Genomic DNA, 21031 nt, shown 5'->3' on the forward strand with positions numbered 1-21031 from the left:
CCCATTGTAATTCCTAATTTTCATGCAAATTCTAAAAAATAAAGCTAGCCCACACCAAGTCGTTAAAGTAAAATTATTATGCATGGGAAAATTTATTTTTGAGAAAATATTTATTTAAAAAAGCAATTGTTTTGTAATGAAGAGTAAATCATAATGCATGCCCAATTAGAGTAAATTAGTCTATCAGAGATAAATTTTGATTACAAATAAACAAAGTGTTATTTACTGGATCTTCGATCATATCCGCTTGACTTTCTGATTTCACTCCAATTTTACGTATTCACTTTTCTTGTTTTCTTTTCCATTTCAGGTATAATAATTACCTGAAATCCCACTTATCAAATTCCATTTTGTATTCCACAATGAAACCTGACAAATACGCTATAATATATTTGCATTGACTCATGCACAATTTTAGGAAAAATAGATACAAATTTTTGACCGCTACTTAGTATCCATAACAAGTCTGAAAAAATATTTAAAAAGATGAAATTTAGATATTTATAACCTGCAGAGGGAAGGACCTTATTCCCAGACGGATCAAACCATAACCCCTATACATTTTCTTATGTATTGTCTAAGTAAATGCCTACTTAAAACTTTGCAGAAAATTGCTTGGTAACGCATGAACATACATATAAATGCGACTAGGTGTCAGTGGCACTGCGAATCGCACGTTTCTGCGTGAACATACACTGTCAACTGTTGTATTTGCGGTTGCGGCTCTTGTTCCTTGGTTTCTTCAGCTTCTTGGACTAACTTGACCACACGATTCTGCATTTCCATGCTCTTACCCCATAGAAGAATGTACAATCCAATAATCACCAAGATGGAACCCATCACACTAAACAACCAAGTCAACGAAGAATAAATCAGGTAAAGAGTTTTTTTTTTTCCTTCTTAACTCCTATTTTTCTTCATAATTATTTAGTTATAAATTTAATTAAAATAATTAAATATTTTTTTATACTTTTATTCAATCATGAATTACTACTATATATGAGATGATCTGATCCATAACTTTTATAATAATTATTTTAAAAAATTATATCTAAAATCATTTTTAATTGATTGAAAGTAAAAAATATTATTAAAATTAAACTTAATATATCGAAAATCAGGCTTTAGAGAGAGGTGGCTGATTGTTATATTTAAGTAGCTAGTAATATATAACTTTAGTTACTACAGAAGAATTGAGGACTAAGTAGCCACTATAATTAATGTGGGGCATTGGTGCACTATTGTGAGGGTGCAACTGTGCATAAAGGTAGAAGAATTTACCTTCCCAGATGGAGCTGCTCATGCAAGACAGGGATATCAATCATTGCTGCCATTATCTGAACAAGAGGGCTGAATGCTGCAGTAAAGACAGGACCTCTCTTCTTCACACACCATGACATGCCCACAAAACACAAACCCGAACCTATCATCCCCTGTAAACAAATTGTTTACACTTTGTTAACCAAGTCATGAAACTGTTTACAATTGTAAATTACTCTTTCTTCCTTCATTGTCACTTGTTATTGTTAGTATTAGAAGCTTTCATCTTTTCTCTCATTTTTTTACACAACAACTCAAATCACGAAACAGCATCACGCAAAGCCATATATAGCGTAAGAATTTGCCACCCTTGATTTTTCTAAATTGAGTAAAGGCAAAATAAATAACTTAGGTGTTGATGACAAAATCAAAAATTGGTATTTTAAGATATTCACGATTTTTATGCATTTGCATGTAATATTTACCGTTAATTTTTCATCTATAACTTTAGATTATTTCCTTTACATTCTAAATTGAGCAGAGGACCTACTTCCTGAAAAATACTTACTTGCCTTTTTAAAAGTAATTTCTCTCTTATCTTGTTTTAACTCAATTCTATCTCGAATGGTAATGCCACACGGGCTCTCTAACTCATCATGACTTGAAAAAGTGAACTTACAGCATATAGAATAGCAATGATTTGTATCTTTCCCTGGAGAACCCAAATGGACAAGTTGTGGTCAGTGAAGAAGCAAATAACAGCTGATTGAATGGCTCCAAAGAAGGACATGATGGCTGTGCTAGAATACTGGCATGGATATCTCTTGCTTATTTTTGACTGTAAAATAAACCAAGAAGACCAAAAAATGGTTCCCAAAGCCAACGCTATTACACCAATAGTCCATTTTCCCGTTGTCCTTGTAGAAGCTAGATTCACTTCAGAACTCTTGGCCACAGGAGATACAGATTCATAGTGAGAAAAATTAAACAGTGGCTTGCCTTTGTAAAGTGTCAACATCAATGCGCCGCCTATGCACACCAATGAACCAAGAATCTTAGCTCTGCCACTTTTGCTCTTGATTTTCACGGTCTCTAATCTGTAAGAGAAAAGGAACAAATTTATGACACGGTTACCCTGCATCATGTGATGGTGGCTTACTACAAAGAATATAGGAATAACATAGGTTTGAATTTTGATTCATACCCAAATGGTAATGCCATCATGAATGTGACCACAGGCACCATGTTGATGAAAGCACAAGAAAAGGTAGCAGAAGTATATTGGATCCCCAGAAGGAAAAAGTATTGAGTCACTGATGCCCTACAATCATGTTAACCACATAACAGATAATTTGTAAGTACATGACAAGATAAAAACTGCTGGTGAGAAAAGGAAAGACAAACTAAGACTTGTATTTTTATGACTAGCTAACCCAACAATGGCACTGCAGAAGAGGTAACATAAAATTCGAAATGTGAGCCTTGGCCTGTCGTTTCTGCAATAAAATTAATTATATGGTCATAATTGCAAGATATCTAATATCCCTTCAAGTATACATGGACAAATTACTAGCTTAACATTCTTGATGCCAATACAAACAAATTGTGGCTTAGGTGGGTGAGTTCAAAACCATTCATTATAGCAATTTGGTCTATATGCATGTTAACAATATCAAAGACTTCACTACCACCCCAAAAAAGATAACTACTAAATTAAGAAGTTGAGGGTACCAACCTTTCCCTAAAGTAGCCGATTGGGGCTATGAAAATGGTAGCAATTGACAGCCGGTATGTGATAAAAACCAAATGGTTCATTCCCTCTTCCAGGACTTTCTTGAGAAGGATATTCACTGCCGCAAAAGAAAAATCAATTGCTATCATTACTATAAAAGGTTTCCATTCATCACAAGTACTCCTCATTTTCAGCAATGCAATTCTATTCCACAGCTCTTGATGGGGCAGGGTGAAGCTTTCCTCCCTTATATTTGTATTTGCAAGAAAAAGTGATAGTTGCAAGGCCACTGAGAGCTACCTGTGGATTTGTTTTAAAAAAATTCCAGAATAAGTGGTAAGAAAGCAAGATTATATTCTGCAGTCACATCCAGCACTTTAAGCAACCAGCTTTGGCAATAGTTTAAAATTAGGCACTTCCTTTTGTTTTCTTTTGACTGATTCTGTTCAATATAAGGAGTTATTCCAGAATCATGTTAAGGGTTTGTACAAATATTTATAGGTTAATTCATAATCTATGACCCCGACATTGTTAGCCTATTATAGGCCACGTGTTTGTGCATTTTCCTAATTCATCTAGTAAGGAAGTTGGCTATGTTTCATGCTGTCCCTCTTCTTTTCCCTCAGTGGGCAATTGAAGCTTCTGTAATTGGTGAGAGCCGAGAGGCATCTTTTGGGTGGAACTGTAGAAAAAATGGTGCTTCTCCCCCCTTCATTTACATGGCATCTAATACTTTTCATCTTTTGAAATAGGGTAAGCAGCAGCCCCAGCTCAAAAATTTGGAAAGCCAGAACAAATTGTCAAATCTTGGTTCAAATTAATCACTTCAAAAGGAAAGAGAATATAGTGGTGAGCACAGCAGGAAAACATTTAAAGCATGAAGAATTAACGATCCAATGAATTAAAGTTCAAAGTCTTCGGGAGACATGGCTTACGAATTAGATTCTTTAATGTGGATAAAAGCTCATATATGAACGGTTGAGAGATTTTGGAAGTAGTTTTTGCATTAATTTTGTTGAAATAAAGGTCTGCTTTAATGTATTAGGTTTGTGGGTTTTTTTTCATGTTGTATGTAGTCTAACATTAGTTGGTTAGTTGGGGGGTTAGCCGACAATCTTAGGTAGTTATTTCTTTGTTATTTTGTTAATAACAGGAGACATGTTATCACATGTATATAAGTTCTATTTTACTGTTAATAAAAGAACGCAACTCCATTTTGTTTCCAATTTTTTTGTTTTCACAACAAATTCATCTTCTTCTTTCATAACAAGTGGTATTAATAGCTAAGTTGAGATCCTAAGGAAAAGAAGGAAGAAAACCATGGCTCTTGCAAGAATGGAGATCAAAAAATTCGTTGGTGAAATAAATGATTTCAACCTATGGCAGGTGAAGATGAATGCATTGCTCATTCATCAAGGCTTGGATGCAGTACTTTTAGAGGAAGCAATCATAAAGATAGAAGAGAAAAGATGCGCAAATGTGATGAATGAGCAATTGCTCTATTTATAATTATTCCAATTTACACCCGCGTCTACTAATATATTCTAACTTTGGTCCACTACATGAAAGAACCTAATTTATCTATTTTTTCTCCCAAATCTCTCTGCAGAGCTAACATAGTAAATTGCATTAAGAATAGAGATGTATAACAACTAAACAAATATTAACCTATCCCTAGCGATGATTTTACTTAAATATCATTTCCTAGTTCTATTAGAATATAATGTTTCTTAACGCTACCCCTAAAACTTACCATGCAAATGGATGATCAAGCCACAAACAATAATATTAAGTACAAGAAAAGATAATGCAAATGTAATATTCATAATTAGATAGGAAGATCAATTACATCAAGAGTAGTTGGCTGCCAAGTTTCCAACAAAGGGGATTTAACCTCTCATTGTTATGAAGACTTTACAATTACATGAGGGAAATATTTAGTAAAGGGGAATAAGATAAGAAAGGAAATGAAGGGAACTCTTAATGCTTGTGTTTCCTTTTTTAACCTTTGTCTTTTACAAGAAATTGTATTTCTTGAAATTTTTGTATGTTTTTTTGTTTTTTTTTTCTTCTCTCTTTTTCTTTTATAGGTGCAAATTACCTTAGTGCTAAGTGGGCTTCTCACGCTAAGTTCGCCTTTACTTTCATGAATTAGCTTGTTTTCCTTAATTAACATGCTTTCCTTAATTATCCCGCTTTTTTGGGCTTTATTTTACTCACTAAGCATCATATGTTATCACATGTATATAAGTGTTCCGCTCTCTCTGCAATGTTATTCGGCAAGTGCACTGAGTCACATAAGTAATATATAAAATGGTAAGAACCGAGTATCGTACTCACAAGAAATTTGTTTCACTCAAAAAATGTATGTTCAGTGAGCAAACATTTGTACACAACCAAAAGCGAAGTAAATATCAAGTTAGGTTTTTGTGTTGGAAATCTAGTTAACTATAAACTACATATCTATGGTTTGAGAAGTAAAAACAGTCAAGTAAAAAGCGTTGGGTTATTCTACTGAATCTACCTTGATGTTGCTATATATTTTTCTCTATTTAATGTTATCTTAGTATTCTTATGCTGAGAAATTATCCAAACCAAGATTCCTCGAGTGAATGGGCCTAACTCTCTTTAAACCTCGTCATTGATTCCTCAGCAAACTCAGTCTAAAAGAGTAGTCTTAAGATTACAACATAATAAAAACTAAATCACTACACTCCATTCCTAGACATATAGCTTTCTAGCTTGCTCTATCAAGTTCTAAGGCTTTAAAACACTTTCCAATGCTAAAAATTCTAACTATACATACAAATGGGTGATCAAGCCAAAAGCATGTAAAAATAAGCATGGATAGAAGCAATGAACACATAAAAACAACATTAAATAGATAGCGAAAGAATATTACATCAAAGGTTCAGCAGAACTTCCCAACCAAGAGGTTTAGCCTTTCATTACAAGTAATGAGTTTTCAATACAAAGGATAGATGTTGAAGGAAGAAAATGGCTAAGAATGGTTGAGGATGTTTCCTTCAACCTCTACAACCCTAATCTCACCCCTCTAACCTAGACTTTCTTGGTGGCTTCATTTTTATCGCTCTAGCTTCTCCCTTGGCTCTATTTTTCGACTCCTCTCTTTAGTTTCCGCCAACTTTAGTGTTTTAAAGACTCCTTGACGTTTCAAATTTTGAAGGCTCGCTTAGCGAGATTAGCTCGCTAAGCGAGAGTAAGTGAATTTTGGCTTAACGAACTAAGCGCGCTGAGCGCGAGAAGAGACAAATGACTCGCTGGGCGAGCTTGCGGCACGTTAGGCGAGCACATCTCTGACTGATCCTCTTCTATGGTTTCCTAGCACGCTAAGCGAGTTGTGTCTCGCTTAACAAATGTCACTCGCTAAGCGCATATGTCTCGCTTTGCAAGACACCAGCTACTTGAACCTTCTCTTCTTTTAGCCTGAAATTGAAGTGGTTTCAATATTAACTCACAAAATGAGAGTATCTACTATATAAAATCAAACTAAACATAAAAATACGTACAATTCCTACAAAAAGAACCATAAGTTGGGGGAAATGGACTAATTTTATGTAACTATTTAATACAAAAGTTAGTCATAAATAGCGACTAACAACAAGCTTTGTTTTTTTGTTAATAAAGTACATAACTTCATCCCAATTTTCTATTTTCACAACAAATTCATCTTCTTCATTCATAACATTTCACGCATATATTATTCAACTTATTCATTTTTACACAATGTGAGACTTCACTCCAAAGACAAAATGTAAGAGTTGGATAACATTATGATAGGATAATGATTATTTTTGTATTATCTAGTACTTGATACACAATGAATAATTTATTAAAGAGAAAAAAAAGGCCATGCACTTCAAGTTTTCAAAGGAAATTTGCAAGTGAAAATTAAGATGGAAAGGCAACTTATTTATTTTCCTCATATCTTCATGATAATAGGTGATATATTCTATGACTCTGTACAAAAGTGCAAATTAATCAAACAATGTTATCTTGATGCGAGAACCTGCCAATATGGCCATGTGCCATGGCCTACATGGTTTGGTGGACAATGACATGGATTGACCGGAAATGGCACAAATTCTATAGCATTTTGTATTTTAGAGATATGATAACATGGATTGATTAAGATGTCAACTGTTCCTTGGCTTTCCTGGGTGAGGTTCCTCCCACAAGCTTTTCTGCAACTATATGCAGTACTTTCCATAATTAATACATTTCCATGATTCCTTGATTTCCTTTTGAATTAATATATATATATATATATATATATATATATATATATATATAAAGAGCTTGGTAGAATAAGGAAGACCGTTCAATTTACACAAGATCTAAGCTAAGCATTAAAACTTGCTTTCCTTTCAGGGCAGGGTGCAACTTGGATGTTCATCCTAAAAAAGATTAAAAAATGGAAAAAGTGAAGGAATGTTAACATGCATATAAAAAGCCTCGCTCATTCGCCATAAATTGTGCCTCTTGTAGAATTTGTCAAGGCTCCTGTCTGTGCCATACAAATACCACCACTACAATATTCCCTATATATATTGAACCTCATGATATATATCTAAGCGAACCAAATGATGACACATTTGGAAATCAAAAGAATAAAGCTTGACCTCTTAAATCATTTCAAGTGTTTTTTTTTTAATTTCAAATAAGAGAATTTACAAAGGAGGATCGAGCTGATGGAATCAATGGATTATTAGACAAGAAATTTTCCTAACACTAGGATATATATATAGCAAGGCATTTGCTTGAGTGAAAATCTGAGATTCCTATTTAGATTATATTAAGTGCATATTTAGTTTAATTTATTTTTTAAAAAATCACTTATAATGTATTATAGAATGATAACCATTTGAGTGGTTAATTATGTTATTATTATTAAGTTTGGTATCAAATTACAATCATCTTCCATGAAAAATAATCCTGTTTGAGTGGAATAGGAATTGCTTAATTTTTTTTGTTCTTGACAAATGTTTGCGGAAGAATTAAGTATGACATAGTCACGAAAAGAATATTAACATGTTTAAGTTTAGCCCAAAAGAAAGGTTAAACGTTTGATTAATTTATTAGCTGGTATCGATGAATCATTCAACAAAAAAGAAAACATAATTTATTAGCTGGTGCTTGGTGTCAAATGAATCATTCAATAAAAAAGAAAACAGAATAAAACTTCCATTGGTGATTTACAAATGAGTAAAAGATTGTTACTAACATTTTCTTCAACACATTTTTTATTATTCATCAAAATTTATTGGAAATTGCAAAACTATGAAAAAAAAGCTTGTTAAAATTATAAAAACTAAGACTTACAAATTTTCATGATTTTAAATCAATTTCAATCAATAATTAATAGATAGTATTCAAAAGAGTGTCTTGATAGGTTTGTTTTAATGAGCAGTATTCTTTGGCATACTTGGGGATTTATCACAGAAAAATAAAATAATGCCTTGCAAGTTAAAATGACGAAAATTATGGTTAAGGTCAGGAACAAACAAAACATTCTACTTCCTAACTTCCCTCACAAAAGAAAATAGGCAAACCTTTGAGCATACAAAGATGATCTTCTATAGTATCAACTATATCAAGATAAAATTAAAGAATGATCAGTATAGATAAAGATATATTAAGAATTGACAAATTAAGATTTCTTTCACAGACAATTAATATTAACACTAATTAATCAAGTTAGCTCAGAGGGCACATAGAGGAGAGGATCCCAAGAGCCATTAAAACTAAACCAGCTGTTGTTCTGATCACATTGCACAAATTGTTGCTGCTCCAATGTCCAAAGGCCTTCATTTGCACCACCAACTAGAGGCAATTGCATGCTCACCATATTCATCATTTGGCCACTTTTGTTGCTATTTGATTGTCCCTGATCCATGTATGTCATATCAACAGTAGACTCAGTTACCCCAGAAAGTGGCCATGTAGACAAGGTGGCTACAGCACCGGAAGATGCAAGAAGGCTATTATCAGGAACTTGACTCATATATTGTGTAGGCCAAGGCAAATCATATGCCACTTCATTGGGCCATGTTGTCACAGGTGGGGTTTGACAAAGTTGATGAGAGTAGACTCTACCACTGCTTGTGCTTGCTACAGCAACTAATTCATGATCATGATTTGGGATAACCACAGTCTTAGCACAAGTGTTTGATGAAGCTAAAGTACTCATTAAACCATGCACAGGGCTGCAAGTTCCAGTTCCATTCATCCTTGAAAGAACAGTATTATTAGCTGATGATGGTAATAGCAATTCTTTCTTCCCAGAACAGTTCTGAGTTGATCTTGAAACCATGCCAGATTGAACAACCGGGGCAGAACAATTACCAAGAAATTGAAACTGAAACTTCCCTTTCTTTCCATCAAGCAGCTTGGCCTTAAGTGCACCAAGAAGGCCTTCAGCTTCTGAACCTGGCTCATTCACATCCTCAAAAGAAAAGGGTTCAGTGCAATCAGGCACAAACTTAGAACCACCACGCTTAGTAGCACCACCAGAAGAAGACTCAGGCAATTCAAAGTTGGTTCTAGCATTGGCACCTCTCAAGGCTCGAGCAGCATTGTCATATGCTCGAGCTGCATCCTCAGCAGTGTCAAATGTTCCAAGCCAAAGCCTAACCTTTTGTAGAGAGTCTTTGATCTCTGCCACCCATCTCCCTGATGGCCTTTGTCGAACCCCTACAAACCTGTGGTGCCCTCTTGATGATGACTTCTTTCTGCTGCGGTTTCCATCACTCACTGCTCCCATATTTTGCTTCTTTGACATCTCAAACCCTGCTACCACTACATGACTTACCTAACCTTTTGAGCTTGAAGGGGAAGATGGCATATAAGCTTTAATTATAAGGCTAGCATCTTCATCTCTCGGAAAGGGACAGATAAGAACATGTCAAAACTGCATGGACACGTGTGGACAGAATTTGAGTATATATTAGAATGTCACCATTGCAGGCCGTGCTGTTGATATCGACACAAAGTTTTACAAAAGGACACAATCTTTTATCGATTTTATAACTACTAATTATGCCAAGAAACCAGATAATCTTTTATAGGTTGAGTTAATCTCGTTTGGTTTCTATGCGCCAACTTTTCATTTTCATTTTAGTCTTTTTATTTAAAGTTTTAGTCTCTATAAACATTTTTTTTTATATTTTAGTCCTTATATTTCTATTTCGATGGGGTTCTACACGGCTAGAAAACTAACAATAGACACTAAAATGTAAAATAAAAAATAAAAAAATAGCTGGTATATAAAGACCAAACTGTACAAATTTAAGTACAGAAACTTAAACAAAAAGATGGTACAAATTAAAGTACAGACAAATATAGGAGCCAAATGATTAATTAGACTTTTGTTCTAATATTTTCTTATACTCCAGTGGAAAAACTTAACAATTTAGGAGAAAAAAGTTGTTAAAAAATCATTATATATAAATTTAAAGAAGTTGAGAATGGCATAGATAAATTAAATCCGTATGTTAAATATAATCATCCTTTCGCAGTCATGAATGGTGACAATCTGATAGTCATATGCAAAGTTGTCCGTTTTGGTTGTATGGCTACATTAAAAAATGATCTCCGATTCATCTGGACTTTAACTGCACAGCTATATATGGCTATTAAAAATAAAATAAAAACAAATATGGACATTTGAATAGCTCCAAATAATCCTTGGCTCCAACGTTATCATCTTTAAGAACGAGGATGCATATGTAGACTAGGTTAAATGTTTCGGTTCACCAAAAAACAAACAATTAGGCGTTACTTACGTACAGTTGTAGTTAGTGTCTTTATTTGATCCATGTCCTTTTCTTTCTTTAGCCTTTCCTGCATTGGCGTGTCGCTCTTCTTTTTTGGGATAAGAAAAGACATAATTAAGAGTGTTTCGATGTGTATATACATTATATAACTTTTCCATTCCTCAACATAAATAAATATCTTGCCTGTGATAACTGGAGCAAGGAGGGACTCCAAAAAGTTATAAATAAAATACCACTTCTTCCTCACAATAACAAACTCACGGGTAGTAAATCCCTTTGAGGAGCCAAAAAAGATACTTAAAAAAATAGATTAACTCAAGATTGATATTATATTGATAGAAAGATGTACCCCAAAATTCTTCTTTGAGATGGTAATTAAGCATGTCACTTTATTTCTTGAGTTTAATTTTTAAAATTCTAATTTATTTTTTCACTTTTAATTACCGTCCATCTCATTTTTTCTATTGACACTAATAGGGGTGATAAGGTAAAGTATTATACCTTTTTTTTCTATACCACGGATAAAGTATATTATACTACTCATTCTCATACTTACAAAATTTATTTATTTTTAATAAAAAAAAGCCTCATTTACAATAGGAGTGTTCGATTTAGTTTGATTTTTAAAAGAAAACTCATCTCAAACCAAACATAAAATTAACACGCCATTCAATTTGGTTCAATTTATAAGTAACATTCAATTTGAATAACTAAACCAATTCAATTTTTTACAATTCGGTTTAGAGATTTTTTATTTTTTAATTTATTAATACAATGTAAATTTTAATAACTTAGTTAACATAATCATTATACTATAATGATATAAAAAAATAATTTTTATTTGTATTTTAAATATTTTAGTTGAAAAACAATATTTTTATACTACCATTTATTCTTATTCACTTTCATATTGACATGCTCTTAAAGGATAACACAAACCATAAAAAGGTCAACAAAAATTCAAATATATCATAATATTTAGGTATATGATTTAATAAGATAAACCAATATCATTACACAACTAACATATAGAATATATAAAATAAAATGAGAAATTAATATAATACTATAAAATTATAAGAAATTAAGATATAGACATATAAATTAATATAAATGACTAAATTATATGTTTTATAAAAAAAAATATACTTTTTTTACCGCATAAAGGGTTTTGTGTATTTTGTGGACCGTACGGCCAATACCATCCTTCATTGCCTCACAAACACCTAACTCCACTCACTACACTTGTCTTCTTTTATTCTACTCTCTATAATGTAAATGGCCCTTCAATGACTCTATCTCTTGTGAACAGAACCAGAACCTCCTCCAACATTCGACCTTTTACATTGTTCCTGCGCCACCACACAGATTCACAATTACCTCATGGCCCCTCCTGCGTCTTCTCCACCACCGAGCTTCGCTCTCTCCGTCAGAGACGACCACCGCAAAGACGAGGAGAGCAAGTGCGCTTACCTCATGGTTGCTCTCTGCCCTTGTCTCATTTGCTTCATTATCCTCTTAATTGCACTTTCTATCATTCTCGTTGTCAAATTCCATTTCTTTTGCCACACCCCTCTCCACTCCTTGCTCTACAAAAAAAACTGCTGATTCCCCATCTGGCCACTTTTTCCGCCTTACCCTTTTTCCATTTTCATGGAAAGTTTCCGTTTTTGAATTGTCCTAGGACATTTTCTAGTAATGCTGATTCTGTGGTTGAGAATGATGATGGTGGTGGTGATAGTGATAAGGGTTATGATGGTAGAGATGTTAGTGGTGAATCATGTGCAGATCCTGCTGAGGTTGAGAGGGTATGCAAGGTGATTGATGAATTGTTTGCGTTGGATAGGAACATGGAGGCGGTTCTTGATGAATGTGGGGTTCGGTTGTCGCATGATTTGGTTGTGGATATGCTGCAAAGGTTCAAGCATGCTAGCCGGCGTTCCGGTTCTTTTGTTGGGCTGGGAAGAGGCCTGGGTTTGATCATGATTCTAGAACTTATAACTGCATGATGTGTGTTCTTGGGAGGACTAGACAGTTTGAGACCATGGTGGCAATGCTTGAGGAAATGGGTGAGATGGGCCTTTTGACAATGGAGACTTTCTCCGTTGCTATCAAAACCTTTGCTGAAGCAAACCAAAGGAAAAAGGCAGCTGGGATCTTTGATCTAATGAAGAAGTATGAGTTTAAAGTGGGTGTTGATGTGATCAATTTCTTGCTTGATAGTCTCAGTGCGGCAAAGCTTGGTAAGGAGGCACAAGCCGTTTTCGAGAAGCAGGGTGTGGAATGAGATGATTGATAGGGGATTTAAGCCAGATATTGTTGCACATAATGTTATGCTTGAAGGGTTGTTGAAGTGTAAGAAGTCTGATGCCATAAGTTGTTTGAAATCATGAAGGCCAAATGCCCTTCACCCAATGTTCGGAGTTATACAATTATGATACAGGACTTCTGCAAACAAAAGATGATGGGTGAAGTTGTAGAATATATTGATGAAATGGTAGATCGTGAGTGTCAACCTGATGCTGCACTTTACACGTGTTTGATCACTGGGTTTGGAGGAAGAAGAAAATGGATATGGTATACAATCTACTGAAGGAAATGAGGAAAAGAGGTTGTTCACCTGATGGGGGGACATACAATGCTTTGATAAAACTGATACTAGCCAACAAATGCCAGATGATGCAGTGAGAATATACAAGAAGATGAGTCAAAGTGGCATCAAACCAACAATTCACACTTACAACATGATAATGAGATCCTATTTTGTGACAAAAAATTATGAAATAGGTCATGCAATTTGGGATTAGATGCATCAGAAGGGGTGTTGTCCTGATGATAATTCCTATTCCGTATACATTGGGAATGTTAGAGAAGGGGATGAAAGCTCCTCAGCTTGATTATAACAAGTGTGCTTCTGATATTTCTAAAATTGGGAATGCTGTCATTCTTGAGGAGTTAGCTCGAAAGATGAATTTTGTTGGTAAGTCTGAAGTGTCTAATGTCTTAGCTAGTTGGGGCTGACATGATGAAGAAAAGTGCCAAGAGAAGAGAGCCTACAACATCTGCTAGGCAACTTACATGATTACCTGATTGAGTTACAATTGGCCAAGGACCCCTTTGGTCCAAGGATGTTATAGCAACACAATTCCTTTGAGCTAGCGATCATGTTTAGATTCTAGTTTTAGTGTGAACTTCTTTTTTGTACCCCTGCTCCATCTAAAAAAAAAAAAAACATTATTTATTTTGTATATTGCTGTTGGTTGTGTGTATAATGGCATGTACTAGTTTGAATGAAACGTCCGGCCAATCCTTCTTGAAGTCTTTGTCTATTTGCTGTTTTACATTGCAATTTGCAGCAATAAACAAAATTGATATTTCTGAATATATAAAATGCATGTGCATATTCCCTTACACTAATACGGGAACAATAGCATACGTATATCAAAATGCTCGATAAAGATCTCTTTACTTTCTCGGTTACATGTAATGTAATCTATATAAAATTGACAACTGGGATACTAACGTCGATGCTCCATACTATGGATAGTTATTTCAAAAGTACTGGTGATAATTTATAACCACTATACTCATTTCTCCTTTTTTTGTTGAGTTAATTTCTTATATTTTAAAGGTTTGTTTACTCAAATTAGCAATTAGAAACATGGACGAGTTTGGAAATTTTAGTAGATTCAAAGCTGAATGACCATGCTAAAAAATTTATACAGGATAAAGGTAAAAGACTAATTCTATATTTTTTTACAATATTATTTAATATCCTCTTACTGAAAGAAAAATATTAAATGTTTTATATTTTTATTTAATGTATTTTTATAAAGTGTTGTAAAAATTAATAAAAACATGTTATAACTTATAAGAATATAGCAGTGAAATACTTGGCTACAAGCTGCAACCAACATTCTATTTGGTAAAGACAACTTTCTTTTATAAATTTAGGATGTTGCTAACCAATGTCCTAAGGGTATCAATTAAGAAACTAAAAAGAAAAAATATTTTGTTTAAAATCATAAGAGAGAACAAAAAAGATCATGGACATCACAGTTTTTTTATTTCCCAATAAAAATACTTTTTATTTTAAGTTTGTTAACATGTGTCTAGTGCTCTTTGGATACTTGTTTATATTAGTCATAAAATTAATAATGGCTGAGTGTATGTTTGGTTCTCCATTTAAATTGTTGTTGCATGAATTTCCAGATAAATCTAATGGTCCAATGCAAAATGAGCACAAAAAAGAGTCATAATCTGTTGATAAAATTACTTATTGATTTCACCAATATTTAGCCAAACGTCCTATGAGTGGTTAAGTTGTTGGAACTAAGAAATCGACAGTAAATCTATCAGCATTTATGCAACTATGCCAGGCCCACCTTCATTGATATCCATTCAGTTATTAAGGTCCAAAAATTTGGATCTTCAACTTCAAGTACTACCAATTTCTGGCCCAAATATTTGGTTTTGACCTTCTGTCGATAATGCAACAAAAAAATGTACACTCACATAATTGGTGATGTGCCAAATTTTACCCCTCATCGTGCGAAAATATTAAAAAGGAAGTCATGAACAGTAAATATTGTAAATTTGATTCGGGTCAAATTGCATGAGATTTTAATTTGTCCATATATTTATTCCATATTTCTATTGGAAAATGGTAATAAAAAGCAAATGATGAAGAAGAAAAAATTGAAAGCTGGTAAAAAAGGATATAGAGGAGACAAAAATCAATCGCTTGTGCAGTCCACTTTAAATTTAAGTCTACGTAACAACAGTCACTGAATAAAGTGAATATAAGTATAAAATTACATGAAAAAATGTTTAATTTTTATCAATCCATAACTATAAAACTTTCTTTTTGGTGTATGTATAAGAAATGATATATATTACTTATATTCTCATTTTTCATACATTCCAGTGAAGGGGGGAAAGAGATCAGAAAAGGCCGAATGAGTTGGTATTTAATTATGTGCAAGCTTTTTCTGGTTGGGGAGTCAGATACTTAATTCTGTTTCGCTGTAAGCTTTGTGGCCTTAAATTTGATATAGAAATATTCAAACATGACATGGACCTACCGCAACAGAAATTGTCTATGACCTACAATGATCTTAAAAGCTGAGATGCATTCCCCTCCTTTAGTCTGAAATTACAATGTGGAATTCCAGAAAATCCAGAGAAGGAAAAAGGTTAAAAAGCTGCTGCTATAGCAAAAAGTTGAACAAAATTTCAAAGATATGATAAGCAAAATATATGTAATACAAGAAAAACTTGAATAACAAAAAATTCATCATCTAACAGTGGAAGCAACGGTTTGAGCCCACCACCTGAGACTATCTTTTATGTCAATTTCATTGTTCAGAGCAGGAATCTTCCAATTCATGAGAGGGTTCTCTTTCTTTCTCCTTTCTTGAATCTTCCATGCTTCAGAGAGGTAAGGTCTTTGGACTGAGGATCCTTCAGAATCCTCTTCTTCCTCATCACTCTTCCCTAACCTTTGCAAGCCAGGTATGATTGAAGCCAAACTTGAGTCCTTATCTTCCTCTGAGAAAACAAACCCCAAATCCATGAACCCTTTTAGCTCCTCAAATTCAAGGTCTGATAAACTCTTGCTTGACCTTTTCTTCCTCCTTTCCCTATTCTTAGGCAACAATACTAGTTGATGCTGCACCTGTGCTGCTTCTGAGTCTGTGACATCTTTTCCTGAGAGAATTGTTTGAAGCTTTGGTGAGAAAACTGAGTCTGGGGAGAGAGAATCATCCTTGAAACATGTCATGGAACTCAACTGGTCGCTCATGGACCTGCTGTGACTGCTTTGGATGCGTAAAAGCATTGGTTCTTCTCTTATTTGATGATCTGAAGAATTCTCATGAGGACTTGGTGTTGGTGAACTTGTTGTGTGTTCCTTTAAATTTTGATGCCCAAACCAGCATGAATCATAGAGCTTCAAGACTTCTTCTGCATCCATCATGAATAATGGTGGCTTTGGAAACTCAGATGAGCCTTTTGAACTGTATTAGCAGACGAAAATTGTCAAGACTCAAGACATGGTAGATATATATTATACCCTTGATGACCACAATGCCCTTCATGAACCCTGAAATTACAAGAAGAATTCAACCAATCATTTACACGTTTTGGATTTGAGACATTTCCTTATTAATGTATCATTTTGTTGTTTATTATATGTATTTACTAAGTGGAAAGCGTTGGTTTTGGACAAAAATGAAAGTGTTTTGGAATGGGTTGGCTTTAACAAGAGGCAAAAGCAAAGGTTGGTTATGGCAAAATAATACAGAATTATGAATGTTACTAGATAAAGCCAGATATGAGGTTGGCCAATGGTTGATGTCAACCACTGTTGCCAATCTTTTTCTGTTCTCTTAGATGTTGACACTCTTTTGTCACATCTCTTTCTTGTTGGTTTGGTGATTGCATCAAAGCTTTCATGTGTAAACTATTTGCGCTAGCAGTAGCAATAACAATAATTGATAGTTGCTTCCAAACTACACAAAATTGAAAGCCTATCACTGTGGTCGGCATTAGATGCAATTTTCATGCTAATTTTCTAACAGTGCTAGAGATCTTAGACTTACAGATACAAAACTTTTTAACGAAAGGTATCATGTACCTTTATTTTTATTTTTGTGTATATATGGTTTTGGCAATTTATTTACTCCATAAACATCATTTTCGTTTGATATTTAAAACTGTTTCTGATATTTCATAGGCGTCTCATGTTCCCTTTTTTTTCTGTGTAATTAAAATTTGTTGTTAAATTACATAAGTCTTATAATTAAATTAAATTAAGAATCAGATTGGAATTCACTTCATGGTAGTTATGAATTGATGTTAAATTAAACTTCACGTGATTAACGAATCACGGCGTTATAATAATTCAACATGCTGCTACCAAATTATATTATCACTTTTAGTTACATCATGTGTGCTGCTGCTACCTAATTCTATATATTCGCTTTTAGATACATCATCTGTGAACAAAACAACGACAACAGTAGCACTCTTCTTTTCATTCTTTCCTAGTTTCCTGTTCTCTTTTTTTCTAATTATTTCTCTCTTTCATCGTTCCACCTTCTCTCTATGTTACTCATATACTTCTGGAAGTTTTTCTTCATCCAAACATAAAGATAAATTTTTAAAAGACTAACACATATATTTCCCAAATATTTAAAGATAATTTAGAAAGAAATGATTTTTGTAAATATAATATGTCCTGGTATAAAGTAACGGAGTGGTCTCTGTTGTTTCTGCCACATATATACATTCCACAATCTCGTGGTTGGGTGAAGTCAAGCACCAGAAAAGCATTTTGGGAATATTCTGATAATAAACGTACATTGTTGGTGTGGCTGATTCAATCATTCAGCGAGGAGCCTGATTACACACGTGCATCTCGTGCTGCCCTCACAAGACAGTACTGTTGATTTATTTATTTAAATTACACTAGTGCTCTGTTTGGTGCAGAAGAAATAAGATAAAAATGGAGAAGAGAGAATGCAAATAGAGTTGAGGAAAAGTCAGGTTGTTTGATAGAATTGAGATAATGAGAAAAGAAAATACACGGTCGGACAATAAAAACCGTCTGATGAAGATTTAATGCTCATAAATCATTTCAGTAAATTCAACTTAAAAATACCCATCATTTGTTCATCAGACCGTCCATATTTCCGACTACGTAATTGTGTGACAACGGGAAATTCAAGTCCAAAATAATACAGTAGGTGTAAGTAAGGACATCTATCCTCTCTGGCCCAAATTCTCCTTTAGCTCTCTCTAGTTCCTTTATCTCTCTACTTCCTCATAATTTTTCTTTCATTTTTTTTGTGCTTTTGTTTTCAATTCTACAAATTTAAAAAAATAAGAAACTATAAATAAATAAAAAGAAAATGACTATTTTCTAAGGATAGAATCAAAGTATGCTACAAAATAAATAGATAGTATTTGGTGAATCAATTCATTATTACATCAATATTTTTTAAGTTAGATCTAAATTTGTGATGATGATAGGTTAATTAAGTTATTTAGGAAGTGATAATTAAGATATTTATATATTTAATTTTTGTTTGGTGAATGTTTTAAAAATTTGATAGTTATATTAGACTTTAATTTGAATTTATAAATATTTTAATTTTAATCATTTGTTATTTTTAATTTTAATCTAATGATTGTTATTAGTGGCTATCACAAGAATCTATTCTCTATATATATAATATGGCAGGTCCAAAAAAATTTCTTATGGGACAAGAAATGATTTATAATATTTCTAGAGAAATACTAGTGATTCTTTCTATAATACTCTGTTTTTCATGTTTTTCTTTGTGATTAACTAAAATTTGTTAAAATCACTTATTTTGATAGTCTCACTTATCATTTAATGATCTTTTTTTATAATTTAGATATGAGATTCACCAAAATTGGTAAATTTAAAAAAATTTAGTGATTTCCAAAGAATGTGTTGGAAAGAGAGTATCGTTAGTATTCCTCATATTTTTATAAAAGAAAAATATCATGAACTTTTACCAAATACATAACGTTATGACAAAAAAATTAAAATATATATGGAGACCATGGAAAAAAAAAGATCAAATTGTACTCATTAAAAAATAAAAAAATCTAATTAAACATTTTTAAAATTAAAAAGATCAAATTAAACCTAAAAAAATAAATTAGAGAACTAAAATAATAATTAAAACTAAAAATTAGAAGGATATAATAATAAAATTAGTATTAATTTATTCCCTCTTTTTAATTTTTTATATTTTTTGCATACATTTTTAAAAATTATCTTATAAAAGCAATACCTATTTTTTGATGGGAAAAAATTATTACACATAGATAAAAGAAAACAAAACTTGTGGGATTAATTTTCCCCTCACTCAAATATATTCGGGTTGAATAGGACTTATTTATTATAAAATTAATTACTCAATCCAATTATGATTGGGTGCACTAAAAAAAAATCATAATCCATTGATTCAATCTTAGCAGATTTAGTGATCGAGCACAACTTGCTTGCTTAGATCGCTAAGAAATGGCAACAAAATTACTCACGTTGTCTTCTCTGAATTGTTTGTACATCGTCATAACTCCCGTTGATAATAAATTATAATGTGTTAATAATCTAATTAAACATAAAGGAAGTTGTCTTAATTTATTTATAATTAAATCAATTAACTTAACAAATTTTAGCATTTTAACTACCAACTTTCAAATGATTAGCTAATTTTTTTATTATATAGTTACTTTTATGACTTTCAATTAACTTTTCAACTACTTTTTTCAAATATAACCTAAAATAAAAATGGTAAAAGTGAGAGGAAAAAATAATAAGCAAATATATTATGAAGTTTAACACTACTTTAAATAATGTCTGGAAAAACGTGGTAAGCTAATGAAAAAATGGTATAAGACAAGGACAGTAACACATTCATCGTATCAAACACTTCTAATTTTTAATTAATGAAATTTATTCATTATAAATTTTTCTTGTACGCTTGTAAGTTGTAATTGACAAACTGGACCTTTTGTCTAGAAAACCATCTTGCAAGAGCAGGTTCTGGAAAGCTCGGCTACAATTTTTTGTGCTACATTATCTTATGACTTAATTTAGGGCATTGAATAATTATAAATTAATGCCTGAATCATAACCTGTTATTTTTTTAGAAGCTGTTAATTTATTTCTGGAAAATATGAAAAAGAAAAGTTTTTAAAATTGACAATTTTTTACCATTTAAGGTTTTGGCATCAAACTTATTAATTCGATTTCTAACTTTAATAATTATCATTTAATTTCTGACTTTAATGTGTGTCAATCGATTTGATTTTCTATTCACCGATATAAATTGATAAATGTAAAGACTAAATTAAATTCATGGGGCAATATTATTTATAGACTTTTGGTAGTGGTATTATTTGTACACTAATTAAAAAATAGATTGTTGTAAAATTACTTAATTTAAATTTTAAGGAGATTTTTTTATCGTTTTTCCATGGACTAAATTTACAAGTGACTATACATTAAAAAAAATTGACAAGTGATTATAATGTAGGAGATTAATTTGATTTGATGTATTACTTATTGAGAGATTACTGAGACCGTTGCCAAAACTTTTCGGTTGGGAATATTTAAACTTCACGAATAAAGTCTATTACTATTTACTAGCTAGTTTATTTCGATAGATTTATAAACTTATTGAAAAGTCTTCCTACAAAGTAG

At 32.7% G+C, this 21031-nt stretch overlaps 3 protein-coding genes and 1 pseudogene across 3 annotated transcripts; 1 reads left to right on the forward strand and 3 right to left on the reverse strand.

Moving 5' to 3' along the window:
• Positions 1-475: 475 nt before the first annotated feature.
• On the reverse strand, positions 476-3254 carry LOC114387599 (WAT1-related protein At3g30340-like). Its single transcript, XM_028347800.1, has 6 exons — positions 2996-3254; positions 2694-2756; positions 2465-2581; positions 1940-2357; positions 1282-1433; positions 476-844 (listed from the first exon to the last, which is right to left on the reverse strand). Exons 1-6 carry the CDS (start codon positions 3178-3180, stop codon positions 655-657), a joined length of 1125 nt encoding a protein of 374 aa, XP_028203601.1. The 5' UTR covers positions 3181-3254; the 3' UTR covers positions 476-654.
• Positions 3255-8632: 5378 nt separating this feature from the next.
• Positions 8633-9861, reverse strand: LOC114387651. The gene has a single exon (XM_028347859.1). It carries the CDS (start codon positions 9792-9794, stop codon positions 8706-8708), a length of 1089 nt encoding a protein of 362 aa, XP_028203660.1. The 5' UTR covers positions 9795-9861; the 3' UTR covers positions 8633-8705.
• A 2134-nt stretch (positions 9862-11995) lies between these two features.
• Positions 11996-14179, forward strand: LOC114386993 (annotated as a pseudogene).
• A 1716-nt stretch (positions 14180-15895) lies between these two features.
• Positions 15896-17017, reverse strand: LOC114387116. Its single transcript, XM_028347246.1, has one exon. It carries the CDS (start codon positions 16763-16765, stop codon positions 16085-16087), a length of 681 nt encoding a protein of 226 aa, XP_028203047.1. The 5' UTR covers positions 16766-17017; the 3' UTR covers positions 15896-16084.
• Between the last annotated feature and the right edge of the window lie 4014 nt (positions 17018-21031).

This window comes from Glycine soja, chromosome 15 (genome assembly GCF_004193775.1).
Source record: "Glycine soja cultivar W05 chromosome 15, ASM419377v2, whole genome shotgun sequence".
Taxonomy (NCBI): Eukaryota; Viridiplantae; Streptophyta; class Magnoliopsida; order Fabales; family Fabaceae; genus Glycine; species Glycine soja.